Source organism: Poecilia reticulata, linkage group LG17, assembly GCF_000633615.1.
Source record: "Poecilia reticulata strain Guanapo linkage group LG17, Guppy_female_1.0+MT, whole genome shotgun sequence".
NCBI lineage: Eukaryota > Metazoa > Chordata > Actinopteri > Cyprinodontiformes > Poeciliidae > Poecilia > Poecilia reticulata.
This window is the reverse complement of record NC_024347.1, coordinates 28,824,637-28,842,325: the sequence shown is the minus strand read 5'-3', so window position 1 is coordinate 28,842,325 and position 17,689 is coordinate 28,824,637. Positions and strand designations below refer to the sequence as shown.

Genomic DNA, 17,689 nt, shown 5'->3' with positions numbered 1-17,689 from the left:
TGCAGGTTAGTGGCGCCATCTTGACTAACGGTGGCGACATTTTAGGTACAAATCCTGAGTTTGTGGCAGTAATCTATCTCTTTGATTGAATTATGAGCTGCGACTGCAAAGAGAGACAAATGTAAGGTTTCTGTCAGTGTTACATTACAAATGTGCTCTAAACTTTTTTGATATTCTGCTAATGTCAAAGAACACAATTTTGCTATTGCGGTGATTTCATTAAACAAGAAATGTAATTAAAATGTCGTGAATAATCTTGTTCAAGTGATAAGTCATTAAAAATCATGGCGACTGATGTAAACAGTTACATGAGATAAATTCATAATTCAGCTGTCAGAGGAGACGGCGGCGTCTTGTTGGCATCGGCACAACAAGCTGATTATACTTGGAAACAGCGACATGTGCAGCTTTTTGGTCGTTGGTTATTTTTTTTCTTTTTTTTTTTAATGTTTCCATCTACTTTCATGATTTTTTACATTTTACAAACATTCAGTATGTGAAGAAGAATAAATATTTAGAAGCACTGACTAAGTTTTTGTTGTTGTAAAAGCCAGTGGCATAGTTAGTCTTTCGTATTTTAGTTGCCAAGATGAAAAGTCGTGACAATATAGCTAAGAAATAGACGGATACGTCTATGGAAGCTACATCTGACAACTTTTTTATCGTGAACGCAACTGAGTGAACTTAGTTGATCTCAGCTAAATCTTGACTTTGTTTCTTTTCAGTATGAAATAATTTTTTTAGTGGCTTTCAGGTTCTCAATTATTGTAAAATCATATTGATTATGATTTTAGTTCTTTAAGAACTGATTTTAGTTCTTTAACAGCAACAGAGATAGTTGCTGTTAAACTATTTCACTGAAAACAAAGACTAATTGATTCTAGTTGATATTTTAGGCTGTTATTGAGTTACTTGGTTATCATTCGGAAAACATTAACCTGTTTATATTTTTGTCAAATCAGATGTAGATTGTCATCGTCACTCTGAGATTACAGAAGGTTGTCATAAATCCAAAAAGTTTTAAGATTTATCAAGCTTCTATTGGGCCTTCCAGTTATCTGCTCAAAGTCTTGCTCTCTCTCGCTGCCTAACAGCTGGCATGTCTCAATGTGCCACAACACAGCTTCCTTCTAAGTATCTCCTCTGACTCCACCTCACTGATGCAGAAAATAGGAAAAAAACTGGATTTTTACAGACGACCTGGTGGCTGTTTTGCATGATGCATTCACTGCCTGGAAAAGGATCTGACTTTTGACTTTCTGGTTGGAAAACTGAGCCTTAAAACCTTCAGATTTCAGTCCCCGGCTGATTTCTCAGAACATTTACGGAAAGAGAAACATCCAGACGAAGCTCCAGATAACAGAACATTCATTTTTCTATTCATTTCCCCATTTGTTATTCTGTAGATTGATTTCTATCAATCTACAGAATAACTGTGTTACAAAATAAATCGGTAATATTTTGATAAAATTCCCTCTTATTTTCTGTTCATCCTTTCTTCTTTTTTTTATCCGTCTGTGTACTTTCTTTCCTTTTTTGCCCTCAGACACCCCTCTCTTTACCCTTTACCCCCCCCCCCTGAACTCCTCTTCCTCTCACCTCCTGTCGGCAACATGTGGAGCCGTCGCCATGGCAACGAGGGGAGGTGACATGTGCTGTAGACAGGCAGGGAATGGAGGGAGGGATGGGAGAAATATAAGGAGGAGCCCCGTGGAGCACTTTGTAGCCTCTCTCTCTCTTTCTCTGGAAGTAAAAAAAAAATAAAAATGAAAAAGCATCTCAGTCGTCCATGTGGAAGCGCTGGATGCTGCTGCCTGCAAATCTTCATCACTTTCCAAACATGTCCTTAACCTCATCTAGGAGCAAAACAGAGAATCCGCATCTTTCCTCCTTTTTAATTTTTCCAGTTGAGATGGCGTAGAGAAGGAAAAAGGAGGAACCCGGGAACTTTCTTTTCTTTTCATTTTTTTTTTTTTTTTTTTTGTTCGTCTTCAAATGAGGTAGAAAGGATGATGGGAGGAGATAAATCTCTCTCCAGCTCCCTCTCGCTCTCCCCTGCTCCTCCTCCTCCTCTGCTGCTAGCGAGGTGCTGTCCGTGGACCCGGAGTTGAATGGGAAATAGGAGCAGGAGAAGGTTTCCACTCCATCTCTCATCATGGATTTTTGGTAGGATTCGTTTCACTTCATATGTTTTTTACATGTAAATGCTGAATTTTCATCTGCAGCTGTAAATGTCTCTTCCCTAAAAGTCTGTGTGAAATCTGAGGAAATGAGTCCAGTTGTGGGCTGAGGAGTGCTCCGTATTATTTTCCTATATTTACATTACAGGCCATGTCTTTTCCATCGTTTCTTGTCCATTTATCTGCGTGAAAATGATTGAAACAGAGTGTATTTGTGTAAAAGGTGTGCTGGGAGTATCCTCAGAGTTGAGGCGCTGGCTGACTGATGGCTCCCCGGCTCGGGGATTTCACGCAGCTGCATCTCACCGTAACGTTGTAATAACAGTCACTTTAATGGGATTTGCTGCTGTTTTCATTTTCTGGAGCTGCCGCTTTGCACCGCAGGATGTGCGACATTCAAATCATTTTTAATGTCATCCTGGAAGAGCATCCCAGTCTGTCTGCGGGTTGGCGCCTCGCAGAAATGCGTTCGCAGCACACCGCTTTAATGTCTTATAGGCATTTTTTAAATTTAAGGATGAATTTAAAGTGAACTTTGAGTTTGACGATCAGTTTGCTGTGGAACGTGACCTGCGTGTGTGTGCATGCATCTGGTGAGGAAGGGTGTGTGAAGTCCCGCCAGCTTGTGGAGTTGCTGTCTTTCTGTTTGCTGAGAGGTTCCGTTAACACCGAGCTGAACTTTTGCAAATGTCCAGGATGAGTCAGAGATGAGAGACAGATCTTTGTTTCCTCCAGCAAGTCAACACAGAGGAAAACAATAGCCGTCCGCTGCGACCCCGCTGACCCCTTCGCTTTTCCCCCTTTCTTTAACTCATTCTGAATAAGCCAAAGCCGTGCAAATCCATCTGCCTTTTGTCTATGGGAGCCGGGCTAATCCACACCCTATTTACACACACACACACACACACACACACACACATCAACTACCCTAACACTATTAATCCAGCACATCTTGACATCTTAAAATAACGCCATGTTTACTCTTACTTTACAAATTTATGCACTACCATTTAAGTTTTTTAACAACCAGAAGAGCATCAAAAGATGCTAATTACGTCACTAGCAGCGCAGCTAACGCTGATAGTTTAATGAGAAGTCAAATCTCAGATTTATCTCGTCAAGTTCAGCATGTTCTGTGTTTAGCTGGTCGCTGTGTTTGCTCAAAAAGAAGGTGGATCCATCAGATTCAGTGCAGACAGGCAGACTTCATCCTCGGTGGGCGACGCTGAGGCTTTGCGAAATTGCGCACTCAGTGTGATCCACAGATTCTTCTGGCAAATTGTTTGCGAAACCAAAAGATTTGCAAGTACAATGAATTTTGTGAGAGCAGATGGGTGGCAGGGGGTGGAAGTCCCTTCAGTTCGTTGCTTTTTGGGGTGTTGGTGTTCCTGCTTCATTTCCAAAGCCCCCGGATTTAAAAAAGAATACATGTTTTTTGTTGTTTTAATAAATACAAACATAAAATGATATTTCAGCTTTTTCCTCTTTGAATGAGTGTGCATAAAATTTGGTGTGGCTTCACGCTGACACTCCTAGCTCTCCCCATTGAGCTCGTGTGAAATGTAATTTGAGTGAAAGTGTTGAGCCACAGGAGGGATAACAGCGAAAGGCCACAAAGCTGCAGCGCCGAGCTGATAACCTCTTATTATTCGACACGTATAGCGCAGTATAGATAGCACATGTAGACAGAGATAGAGGGTATTAACATACTCGCCTGGAGCTGCACATCACACAGGAGGCTGCACGGTTTGATGCATGCATGTGCATGCATCAGTGTTCCACCTCCTGACTGGAGAAAACATTTGATTGCAAATTTTTTTGCTTCGTTTTCCTCGTTAGCGCCTGCAGAGTGGCTGCAGACACACACGGCTTCCCTCCTTTGCTGCTGCTACTAACAACTGCAGCCAAACTTGTTTAAGCAGGTGGGGTCAAGCAACATTTGTTTGAATCAATAGACAGACATGCTAGGCAGCCATGATGAAGAGACCAGAGGAGGAAGAGGAGGAGGAGGAGGGGGAAGTGTGTGTTGGAAATGCCGGCATCTGTCCCGCGAAAGATGACTGAGCTGTTACAGTTAGAGCTCTGAATTATGGGCCATTACTCGCAGAGCAAGGCGCGATGGCTCGCCGTGAAACTTCATTTGACAAAACAATGAGACGACTCGGGGAGGAAAATGACAAATGAAGTTATTTGATCCGCGGTATTGTGGGTTTGAGAAGGGGGGGAAGGGGGGGTGTGTGTGAAGAAAATAAAAAAATAATACATTTAACCAAACATTACTCCGCTGGAAGCGTGTGGGATCAGCAATAATTCATTATTAATGGCCGTGCCAAGCCCACAACACTTCCAGACTGCTGCTCAGCCACTTCTCCTCACCAGGCCTCCTTAATAGCTGCTATTCCTGCTGCAATCTTTTACATTAAAACCACATTAATGAAGAGAAACTGAAAATAGACACAATCAGTTCCTTCTGCTCCTACAGATGTCTGAATTAATATGTGCAGCCATAGAGGTGTGTTGTAATTATCCTGCCTGCATCATGTTTGAAGCAGATTGATGCACTTCCATCAGGCTTGTTCTTAGAAAGCGCTCGCTCTTTTGCGGATCGCGGCCAAGCGGAGCTGTGTGCTAACCGCTGGCCCCCCATTCTGCAGCCGCTCTTTATGAGGTGCTGAATGCAGCAGCAAATGAATGCAATCATAGAGGGGGGTCGGGCGGAGAATTATCGAGTGTTGATGGTGGCGACGGTGTTGAGGAAGGGAGGCAGGGGGAGTGGCACCCTGAAACCTCACAAGAATTCCCGATTTGTGTGCGGCGCTCCTTTTTTCCCCCCCGTCTTCCCGGAGTTCCTCTGTGCTGACAGGCGGGCAGGAGGGATTCAGGAGGACCGCTCCCCTCCCCTCCCCTCTCCTCCTCACCGCTCTGCTCTCAAAGCCTCCATTCCATTAACTCACCACGCTGCTCCTCACCTAATCTCTGTGACCTCCACTACTGAGGGACAGGGGTTTTTTTCACCCCCCTCGGTTCTTCTCTTAAACTCGAGTGAGAACCTGCTGCTTTTCTCAGATGTGAAGAGACCCAGCATTGCAAACAAAATTTTCCCAGAAAAAAAAAAAAAAAAAAAAAAAACCCGAAGGGGGTAAGGAATTGCGTTTCCAGAAAGGGACGAGCTGTTTCTGCTATTGATTTCTATTGAACAGTCTTTGTCAGGCTTGTAATTGGCAGTGCAATTTGCAGCTCTCCTCCTGTTGGTTCTTGCCTCTGTCTTTGTTGCCAACATTGTAGCGCTGCATGTAATAATGGGGAATTATGTTGGCTTTTGTTAACTCTTAGTTTGTCAGGTAAAAAAAGAAGAAATGCAACAGGCCCCCATTATGTCAGAAAATGAACAGCGAGCAGCAGTTTGGAACTGCAGCACTTAATTAGGAGTTCAATAAAGACTCTCTTCCTCTTTCTTAAATTATTGCAGCCGTTTTTTTTTTCTTCTTATACACTGGTGAAGCGGAGCAGGCTTTTATCGCACGCCTTGTGTTCATTGTGTTATCTGGGGCGGCAGAGTGGACTGGAAGGACGTTCTTTAATCTCCAGTTGTTTGCTCAGGGAGCCGGTTCTCACGCGTTGCGTTAGATTGCAGCCGAGGTCGGCGGAGAATCCCACATTCTGCTCAGATGTACCTCTGGATTAGCTCAGGGTTTATTAAACGCAACGCTTTGCATTAAAGATAGTGGAAGAAGCTGTTTTTATCTTGCAAAATTATTTGTAAATTTCCTCCTTGAGGGGAGAATCATTAGTTTCAAAAATAGCTTCATGCTCTTAATGCATTTCACGCAGATTACCTTGTTGGGTTTTGGGTTTTTTGGCCTGTGTTTGCAGATGCTTTAATCCGGGGGTATGAAGCAGCATGCAGTGACGATCCGGCAGCCTGCAGGGTTGTTCCCATCCCACACGCTGTCAGATGTATCCCCAGATTAGCTCCTCTTGTCTGACTGATCAGGAAAATCACCTGAAAGCTTGCTCACTTTAAAGTGTGTGTTTTCATACGCCCCTGCAGCTCACAAGTAACAACCTCCGTCACACAGTTCCTAACAGGGCGGATGAATCAGAACTCTTACTGTACGCTTACAGAGGCACAAGCATTTATGACACGATCTGCTCTCAGTTTATCTGGACACAACCGAAGGCCTTTTTTTGTGTGTGTAAAGAAAATGGATTCATTCTGAGCAAATTTTACCAGTTGAGGCCCATTCAGAGCCGTCGTTCATTACATTTCATGCAGGGTTCTAAGTCTGAGTAGAACTGAGGTTTTCATACTTTCTCTCAGTAATATTTTATTCAGAGTACTTCAATAAATTCGTTTACACACATTTCATTGTTGGTAGAGTTGTTGCCTTGCAGCAAGAAGGTTCTGGGTTCGATTCCCGGCCCCGGTCTTTCTGCATGGAGTTTGCATGTTCTCCCTGTGCATGGTGGGTTTTCTCCGGGTTCTCTGGTTTCCTCCCACAGTCCAAAAACATGACTGTCAGGTTAATTGGTCTGTCCAAATTGTCCCTAGGTGTGAGTGTGTGTGTGCATGGTTGTGTGTCCTGTGTGTCTCTGTGTTGCCCTGCGACAGACTGGTGACCTGTCCAGGGTGATCCCGCCTCTCGCCTGGAATGTTAGCTGGAGAGGAACCAGCAACCCTCCTGACCCCACTGAGGGACAAGGGTGTAAAGAAAATGGATGGATGGATGGATGGATATTTCACTCAGCATGCAGCTTTTACTTCACTGTAAAACTATAACTCTCTCTTTGCTGTAACAGATTAACCGGTTTTTATATGAAAGAAAGTCTCTCTGTTAAGAGAACAAATGGAATAGCTGATGATGCCTTTTATTTATGTACTTTTTTTAAATAAAACATTTTTTTTGGATGTTTTAATTGTATTTTTCTGTGTTTTGTTCTCCTGTTGGGTTGCATGAGCTTTGAGGATGAAAACCGTTTATCATTCCTACAATATTTTCATTTATTATGTTTTTTAATCTGTTAATTGAACCCTTGCTATTGGTTAATAATGCAATATTCCATCTAATTTTAGATTGTTTGAAACATGGACATTAACAAAAAATAGTAAAAAAGCCTCACAAAATGGTTCAATTACCTTAAAAAGAGCATAATGACATGCAAATTATACAACTCTAATAATTTGAGTCTGACTATTAAATTAAACTCAGTGGTTAAATTAAGACTGAAATGGATGAAATGTGATTTGAAATACAGGTTTTATAAAAAGAAAAGTGTGTCTCTTATTGTGAAATGGCTGATTGAATGAATAAAACTGACCTGAATTCAGACTTTTATCATGTCTCCTCACTGCTCAGGGTTTTTGTTTCATGCAACAAACTTCCTGATTCTCGAGGAAACTACATTATTTTTCCATAATATTTAAAATAACTGACTTTTGCTCATTCTGCAAAGTTCAAATGTGCATTCAGCATTAATCAACAATCTGAGGATGTATTTGTAATTGTTTTTGTTTTTCCTTTAGGTAAAACATGAAAGTTTTTAATTAACCAGAGTGGTGATATTTCAGTTTCTCAGCTTTAATTAAAGTACTTTTTTTTTACAGTGTTAGCTGTCCCACGCCTCATTGAGCTACAAAATGAGCCATATGCAGCAGATAAAAACTAAAGTAAAGAGAAATGTTGTGAACTCTTTTGTTTGGTGGCCAACAGGAAAGCCAGATCAAGCAGATCCCCACCAAGTACAGCCAGGGAGAATCCACCAAGTTCCTCATCCTCACCATCGTGTCCATCCTCTGCATCGTCGGCGTGCTGCTGGCCTCCACCGTGGTCTACTGCCTTCGCCATCGCTCCCACCACAAGCTCAAGGAGAAGCTCACCAATCTGGGCACAGACAGTGGCGGCGATGCTACTGCCACCTATCAGGTAGGAGGTGTCACTGCATCCTCTGAATCCAAAAAGAAAAGCTTTAAATATTTTATATGTTTTGTGTTGCATGCAGAGTCTTTTTGAAATCTTTTTTATGCTAACGTGTTCAAACAAAGGCATCATTTTAAACTGCCAGCAGCACAATTAGCCGTTAGCATTGTAAACTGTAATGTTGAAGCGTAGTTGTGTTTATGAATAGCAGCTTGTAGAAAACAGTTTGTATTTATTCTCCTCTCTGTCTGTAAACATCACACCTACACTAAGCCCATGTAGTGTTCTTCCTATAGTAACAACATCCACACCGAAGAGAGCAGCTGCTAGCCCAGCCGGTTGTTTCTTCACTGAGAGGGGAAAAAAAATTACATTTTCAAAATTAAGTTAAAAAAAAGTGAATTTTCTAGGAGCATATCTTATTTGTGTAAGCTCTTATTTCAACTAATGCAATGAATAGTAAACATAAAAGACTAAAACATTTGTTTTGAGTCAAACAGGAAATTAAGAAATTGACTGATTGCTGCTCACACAGACATACTCAGTATCCAGTAAAATCACCTTTATGTCCCTACATTTAAACTGGTAAACTCAAAACAAAATACTTCTAATAAAACAAACTGTGGCACATTAACAGACTGGAAAAATTACAGTTTTAAGTTTTAGTGCATTTAATAAAAAAGGGAAAAAACATACACTTAATGAAAAGATTTTATCACGCAGTAACTTATTGACATTTAGCTTTAAACATAAAAAACACACATTTAGTATTGGGTTTGACTTTTTGTTGAGCCTGATCTTTGAGCTGGTTTGTTGAATTTGCTGTATCAAAGTTTAAGTGTTATGCTGCTAATGGTCCGTTGATGTGGCTAACTGAATGCTACGTTCTCCTCTGTTTCCTGTTAGATTTAAAGCTCTGATTGGTCAGCCTGAGCAGGTTCATCACATCTGTCCTGCTGAAATGTAAAAAAATAAATACATTTGGTAGACTGAGGGTGAGAACAAGCTAGTGAGATATGGAAGGAGTTTTCTACCCTTTTTCTTAAATTGTCAGAAAAAGCTCGGTTTTTTCACCTCTGTTTGATTAGTATATGATTGCATTATTAATATATGTGACACCAGTTTCTCTTTAAACCTTCTGGTGAGGGAACTACAGGAAGCTGCTGCTGATAAAGATTTTCTCGTCATGTTTTAAACAAGTGAGTGTATTTTGTCTCTCGCCATTATTTCCTGCTTAAGGCTTGAAGCAATAAAAGAAACCCAACAGGTTTTCTGTTTTTTTTTTTTTCCTCCTCCAGTTATTTTTATTCCTCCTCGTTTGCTGGCTGCAATTATCCTTTGGCCAGAATAGCCGAGTGTGAAATTTAATTTACAGAATCCAATATTAAGTGGCTTTTTGAGCAAAGAATTAGATTGAGATTTTTTTCCGTCGCTCTCGCTGACCTTTTCCCCGCCATGTTTTTAAATGAGAGTGGTCCTGTGAGCATTGATTTTATAATAAGCCCCCCCCCCACACACACACACACACACACACTCCACATGTAAGTGCCTACACTTTCTGCTGTTCTCCAGAGATTTTTGACTCCTGAAATAGACTGTAATGCTGCGTCAGACAGCACAGAAGTTTGACGCTAATGTTTGTGGATAAATTGTTGCTTAGCTGTGAGGAGAAAGAAAGAACTAACAAATATTAGAGTAAAATTATGGTCTGTGGTTAGGATTTGACAACTTACTCACAAAACTCCACTTAATATGGAAACAAATAGCTTTAAATTGTGTGTGAGGTCATAATTAATCAAGGTTATGCCGGTTTTTGCTCGTTTTTTACTTGTTTGACTGATCCCAGAGCTCCCTCTGTTGATCCTCTTCTCCCCTCGTCTTCGCTCAGTTCTGGCGTTGTCAGCCTCACTGTTCAGCTCCCATCTTAGCCGTGTAAACCTCGTCTCTTTGTCGGCACGGCGGTGTGGAGGGGTTCCCTGGGTTGGATCCTGTATACGTGTGTGTGCGTGTGCGTGTATGCGTGCGTGTGTGTGCAGTCTCTGGGACTACAAGCAATTAAAGCAGACAGAAAGCGGCAGGCTGCCTGAAGGCTTTAGTACTGCAGCTCCTTCATGCTGACTGTCAAACGTACACGCACACACACACACACACACACACACACACACACACACACACACACACACACACNACACACACACACACACACACACACACACACACACACACACACACGCACACACACACACACACACCCACACACACGCACACATGCACACACACACACAGCTCACCAGTCGGCTGCATGTTAAGCATTCTTCCCCCTATGTCCCGTTTGTTTGAGGCCTCGCTTCGTACCTTTGCTCACTCCCACTTCACCTTCCATGTATTTGGCTCCGCCCCCTCCCTCTCTCGTCACCGCCCCATCTCATCCCATGTTGCGGGTGTAGCCGCAACATGGGATTGGCCGGCGCAGACAAAGGAGACACACGCCGTTGATTGACGGGCGTCGACGCAGCATGGCGTATCGGAGCGTTTGGCGAAGAGTCGGTATATGAAGCCCGTCAGTCACTGAGGCTCTGGACTGATCCATGACTGAGCCGGTGTCACGTTTAAATTATCTCTACCGCTCATCTTCCATCTGAAGTCCTTTTTTTCTTTCAGCAGATATTATCAAGGAATGAAATTTAAAAAATCTGCGTATTTCATTTAGAGCATGAGACATTATCCTGATTGTTTCATGCATTGAGAGATGTCACCTACATCAGAAGGAAATGCAAATATTAACAATGGTCCCTAAACTTCAAAGAGAGAAAACAAACACATTCAATATTTACGGTTTTATTGATGATTATTTGTTTTTCTGTCTAAATTCATGCTTTTTTTGATGTAAATCAGAGTCTTGGTAAAACTCAGTTTTGATAGCAAAATTGCTTCCATTACTAGATAAAAATATTGTTTGTGACATTGATAAAATCTATATTTTTCATAAATACCCCAGCATTCTTAAGTATTTATGCACCCTGCAACTATAGTTGCTTCCATAAAATTGCACAAATTTGAAATCTGAAAATACATTTGCTTAAAGGAAACACTAAAATTTAGAAAGTATTTTGATAACTTTTAGCTGTAGGATGAAGTGGTTTTCTGCCGTATCAGAATTGGTGTTTTGTCCAAAACTGCAATAGAAACACTTTTTTTTTTACCATCAACCTGCTTATTTGTAGAGACTCGCCTTGGTGGAAAATGAGCAGCTGATGACCAGAGCTAACACAGCATCACACAATTCATAAAAAGTTGTGTGTCATTCAAAAGTGTTGGATCCATAGCTCTTCTGTGATTTTACCAACTACAGTTTCCCCAAAATGCGGCACGCATCGCTGCTCCCAAGCGTCGCTGCTCCCATCTTCCATCAGACATCATGATGTCTGATGGAAGATGAGCGCCATGGCCGAATTATGAGTATATCTGTAATTTTTAATGACTTATCATGTGATCAAGCTTATTCACGTATGACTTTAAGTGCATTTCTTCTTTAATTCAAATAGCGAAATAGTGTTTTTTCGACATTTTAATTGTAAAATATTGAAAAGATTTTGCACATATTTGTAAAGGAAACACGACTTATGTCAAGTTTGTGCATCAAGCTTAGAAAAAATGAATCCAAATGGTTTTTCATTTGCATACAGAGTGTAAATTAATGGGACTTTTACTCTTAGCTTGGTAAATATTACATCTTTTGCCATCACAATATTGTACATTTAATCTTGCAAAATGGCTGAATGGAGCTGAATCTGGATTTAACTGCATTTAACATTTTGGGCCATATTTTAATGTCACAGTGAAATAGTAGCTCAGCTGATTCGATAGTCCAACCCTCACCTCAGAAAATGAGGGTAATGAACAAAAAATGAAACATTTCAGTCAAAACACGGAGAATGAAGTACAGATTTAACATAAATCCAGAGACCAAGAAGAATTTAAAATCACCAAAGTTATCATGAAAATTGATCAAAAATATTTCATTTTGATATATTTGGTCATCCCAGATCTCAGATTGTTTTATCATAGTTTGTGCTTCTGAGGATAACAAGTGCAAGAGTCGCGATATTGAATACAAGGACCTGTCATAAGCTCATAATAATGCAGTCTAAATTGGCAATAAAAGATTTAACCGTAGCATAAAAGGCATCATGACGTCACAACTCTGTGGCACCAGGACCAAGTCTGACATTAACCTGTTTGCTTTACAGCCTGATGAAATCACTTAAAAGGATCTGTAATGAGAGAACTATTTTATATTGCCTAACCAACTCAATAAAAACTAGAACATTGATCAATTTTATTGCCATTACAGTGGCTCATGATACTGGAGCAGGCTGCCAGTGCAGAGAACGCAGAAGGGAAGGAAGATGCATAAGGTTCAGACCTGAAGAGCGGATAGATTAGACTGACCAACCGAGGTGGAGGGGTCAGATCACCGAGGAACAAACACAACTGGTGGCTGATTATTACAGAGCCCATCTAACAATCAACATGATTTCCTCCTCCGGTACAACATGTACTTTAACTTTAATTGTAGCACACATTCAGATTGCATCTTTAGGACTTAATGAAAAATTCATTTTAGATAAAATGAAGTGGAACTAACTGGAGAGGACGTGTTGATTCTGTTCTAGTGTGAACCGCTTTCCATCCAGACATAACGTTTTCATTTATCGACACCTTTTGAATTATGATGCAGAGAAAAATGTGTTTTATTTTTAGGAATTAGTGGCTTTTCACAGGAAATGGGAGAGAAGAAGTTTTATGTCTGCACATAAAACTAAATGCTTCTTTATGCATCAGTTAGATTTGGCTGCATACAACCTCCGCTAGTTGTTTTCTGATTGTTTAAAAAAGATAATCTTCAACACGGCAGTTTTATACCCAGGAAATGACCTTTTTCTGACCTCATGCGCATCTTAATCATACAGTTTGGGTTTGATATCCTATCAGAACACATTCACCATATTTTGACAACACATTTAATCATCCATAGGTGCATTCTTACCTCAGGATATGCAGAATAAATAAGTAATGAGTGGAAACCTCTGATTAAAAACGTCCTTGTAGCCAACAGGAAAATTCAGCTGCACCCTCCAACCCCAGGAGGGCAGCACTGAGATGGCTTTAGGCCAAAAATATTGCAGAATGGGGTATATGCCACGAGAGGTGGTGACGTATTTCCGTTTGAATTTATGCCACATAGATTGGTTCCGGGTCCTGCTTGCTCCTATTGTTTTCAGCCAAAGCTGCAAGATCTGTACCATGAAAAAGACGCAAAACTTAAAATATCTGAGCTACTGGTACAACAATCGAGTTTTGTGATGTGCCGTTGTGTCCAGTAATTAGCCGGTACCATCCAGTGCTTAGTTTTTTTCATTTTCCTGCTGATATCAAGGCGACAGCGGACTGTAGCCAAAACTTAGCCACTACACCTAACACCCGGTTTGTAGCTGCCTGCTATTTCAAAGCTTGAGGATGTTGAAGATCCAGCGTCAGAAATGGGAAGACGGAGGTTAAAAGGGAGCTGTACGAGCTTCGTTCACTGGAATAATTTGTTGGAGTAAAATAATGCCGGAGGAAATCCACTGCTACGGGAACAGGCTGAGAACAGAGGCAGCGATTGGGCACAAGGTAAGTAAATACGTGTGTTGATGTTTGCGTTTGTGTTATATGGATTATTAAATTATTTTTAGGCAACTCCTTAGTTTTTGTTTATATGACAATTATATAAAATACATTTAACATGCAGTCGGAGCRACGAGCCCCTCCGATACCGAGCAGGTAATTTAAGAACAACCGAGGGCAGCAACGCTTCAGYCCGATCCAAACCACACAGGTAGTCAGTCAGATTAAGGTCCAAAACCTTCGCTTTACAGCCGTTTAAGTGGCACCGATCCACATAAAAAACACACAGAACAAATGGTAGAAATCACGTATTTCCCGAATCTCGAAAATATGACATCTACCTGTTTCATAATTATAATCCAAGTTAGAGTGAATTTTTCCACTTGCCTGCTATAATCTGTTCTTGCGTTACAGAGACGTAATTTCTCTTTTTTCCCCTCTGAGATTTTTCTTAGAAAATGAGGTTATGAAGTTACATCCTCCCACTGCTTTTTGTTTTTAAAATGGTAAATTTATGTTTGCCTCGACTTTTATAAACTAATGCCTCTTATATGCATAATTTTTTGTATTACTGTTGGTGCAGGTATTAGGCGGACACTGTGCTTTGCCTGCTAGTAGTTTAAATTAATTTCAGCTGCACACTTTCAAAAGAGTATTCAGATTTTAACATGCATTTTCTAAGTAGTATTTTAGTTCACTCTTACTCAGTAACTTCAGTGTTGTTACAACTCTGAAAATTTTTTTTGTTTTTCAGTTTCTTTGTGATACCAGAACTATTTCACTTAAACATTTAATTTCCTGAGATATTGTCAATTTATTTTCAATCAAAACTCTCAAAAAGAGCTGAGGATTTATTAGTTTTGATTACGTTGTGCAGCTAAATATGGACGCTTTTTAGTTTTTGTTTGTTTTTAATTTTTCAGGTTTGCATCGTAACACCTCGTGATGCGTTTCTGAGCCATGATCATTGTTCCGATTACCTTTCCACTGGATCCAAGCACCTGGACCAGCTGACGGCGTCCATCAGTCCTCGGTCTGCCGGATCATCACAACGTGGACTAACTTTTTATTTACAGTACTTGGTTAAACTATGATCTTGAACCTGGAGCACCAGATATGCAAAAATCTACCTGCAGACTTTGTTGGCTACCTGACACTGCTGTCATCCTGGACGGGGCTGAGCCGGTCTTCCTCTCCTCCAGAGTGACGAGTTTTCATCACCAGTAAAGGCAAACAAGTCTGATGTCTGATTAGCTGCTAGGAAGTATATTATATATTCACTGTTCATTTTGCTATCCTGTTTGTACCATAAAACTGAATCTCATTTGTCATTCTCTACATTTCTCAAACCTTTTTTTCCCCATTTCTCAGTGTTTACGTTATATCAAGTATTTGCATGTAGATTAGGAATTCAAGTGAGATGTTAAAATGCAACACATTTAAGTTATACCAGCAAAGAAATGTGAATATTAATACACGATACAAGAAATTTTAATTGCAAGAATGCAGTCATCGTTACAGCAGAATAAAGATGCAATTTTATAACAATGTCTTAAAATTACAATAAGTCGGTTTAATGAGAAATAAAGATTCAGATTGATCTGATGTAACCAGCTCAGTCCATGTGGTTCTGACATTTGTCAGTAATCAAGAGGATGTACATTTCCACCTCAACTGACCAGGTAAGCATTAAGGTAAAAAAAAAAAATAATAGAGCAAATACTTTATACAAAATGGAAAAAGAGCAACTGATAGAAATGCTTTATATATATAAAGAAAACCAAAAACGTTAATAGCAGGAGAAAAGTTGTTGGCAACATTAGCTCAGCCAATCTCTCCCTCCAGGAAGCCACCAAACAGAACTGTCCAACTCCAACTACAATAAAGATTTAAAAAAGAAAGAAAACGGAAAGTTAAAATAAAAAATAATGCCAAATTAATAATTCAGATCTAATGTGTTCTGGAATCTATTGAGATTTTACAAATTTCACAAATCAATTAGAAGGTTTCACAAATGTTTCATTTATTTTGCTGTTGTTACAGAATAATCTAGTTAGGTTTGAAATGTCTAGGTGTTGTTTTTAAAGTACAACACATTAAAAAAGCTCAAGATAGTGAAAAATTAAGTGTAATCGCCCTTTAGCTATTTTCCGAATAAGATGCTACATTCAGAAGCTAACTTCAGCTTCGACTGATAGCTTGGGCACAATATAGACAGATCTATATATGGTTGTATAGATGTATATCTATATCTAGCATAGATATGTAGATTGAACAATGCACAGATAATTAAAACACTCAACGTTTACATAGCACCTTTGTAAGCTTGTCTGTTAGCTACGTCAGGCATATGAGGCATTATGATGAATACAAATGATTTATTGACTTACCTTCAAAGTTATTGTGAAGTTTTGACACATCCATCTTAAATCCTTTGTTGGAGCGTTTCAGGACGTCTGAATAATTATAAAAGCATCATTAATAGTCCTGCAAGATTGAGGAGCCACTGTTAACATACTGTTGCCTGTTAACCGGAACCATTCTATGTGGCATAAAAATGCATATACCCCATTAAACAAGTTTACATGAAAATGTCAGAATAACGTAAAAGTAGCACTCTTAAGAACCTATTTAGACAGTTTATCTGTAAAATGAAGTTGGCTCTAATTTAGCCATTGCAAAGCTTTTATTTCAGTCGCAACCATTCCTGAGTACTTCCATATCAGACTGCATGAGGAGATTAGGAAAGGGTTTAACGTTTATTTAATAATGAATTCTACCAGCCAACACTGTTAAGCCTTCAGGTCAAGTAAGGTAAAACAAAACAAAAAAACTCAAATAAAAAATAAGCATTGTAGTGCCAGATTACTTTTTATCACATAATAAATCATCGGCTAAACACAAATCTGTGCAGGATTTTCTTCATTTTTTTTTTCTCCCCTTGACCCCCACTTCGGCTTCCCTTTAGCCTCCGCCATATTTATTCCGCCTTTTATTTGTTTGTGCTTTTATTCAGAGTTCCAACACTGAGGCCTCTGAATTTGCTTTGGCCAGAGCAGCATGTAAACAGAGGCAGCCCCCCTTTCAGCCCTGCTGCAGAGACACGCCTACTTTCACCCCATGGTGATGCATGCAGCCCCTGAGAGTCCCCGGCCTGTCGCCTCTAAGAAGAGGTGTTGGGGATGTTTTAATGTTTGCAGCCAGAGATGCACCAAAGGGCACAGATCACACAGATACAGCAGTCTGTCTCAGCTTAATTGTAGGAGCTGCGTACGCGTTTCTTCTGATCTACAAGGACATTTTCTCTGAAGATGTCATCTTTCTCGACATCTTTCTTCAAGAGTAATTGAATTTCATAGATTTCTCTGCTGTTGTTGCCAGAAAATAAATACAGTAATCCACATTCATTGGCACTATGGGATAAAAAGAAGGGGAAAAAAAGCCTTAAAACGAATTAATTTTTTATTGCAGCAGCATTATTTCCCACTGAGAACTGCTTCGCTTCTCAAACAAGTGAGCAGATATTTTTTTTACCTCCGATTCTATGAATCCCCACACCTGAACCATCCAACATTTAAACTTTTTATTTTAGCTCTGATTGCAGCTGTGGTTGAGTCAGACCAGCAACTGTTCTCCTGTCTTTCCCCTTTTGAACATTCTGTGTAAAGTCATATTTATACCACAGGGAAAAAAGCCCTGGACTCTCTGGCAGATTATTTTTTAATGTTAAAACATAAATTACAAAAATGTCCCAGCTGTATTTAGTTCACGCGTCCAGATGAGTCTCAGGAAACTGAGAGGCTTGTTTGTCAGATGAAAAGAACCTTTTGAAAAGATTTTGCCTTCAGCTAATATTTATGTTTTAAAAATGTTTTTAATTGGTCTGATATAATCTATCAGATGTTGTGTTTTTATAAGGTG

General features: G+C 40.0%; 1 protein-coding gene across 2 annotated transcripts in view; it reads left to right on the top strand.

The window, feature by feature from the left end:
- LOC103480019 (receptor-type tyrosine-protein phosphatase N2-like) overlaps positions 1–17,689 on the top strand; it is a 166,445-nt gene that overhangs the window by 125,338 nt on the left and 23,418 nt on the right. For both annotated transcript variants that reach the window (XM_008434755.2, XM_017309950.1), the window contains exon 13: positions 7,892–8,104. In XM_008434755.2, coding sequence (XP_008432977.2) covers positions 7,892–8,104 — 213 coding nt within the window. The remainder of the gene's footprint in view (positions 1–7,891; positions 8,105–17,689) is intronic.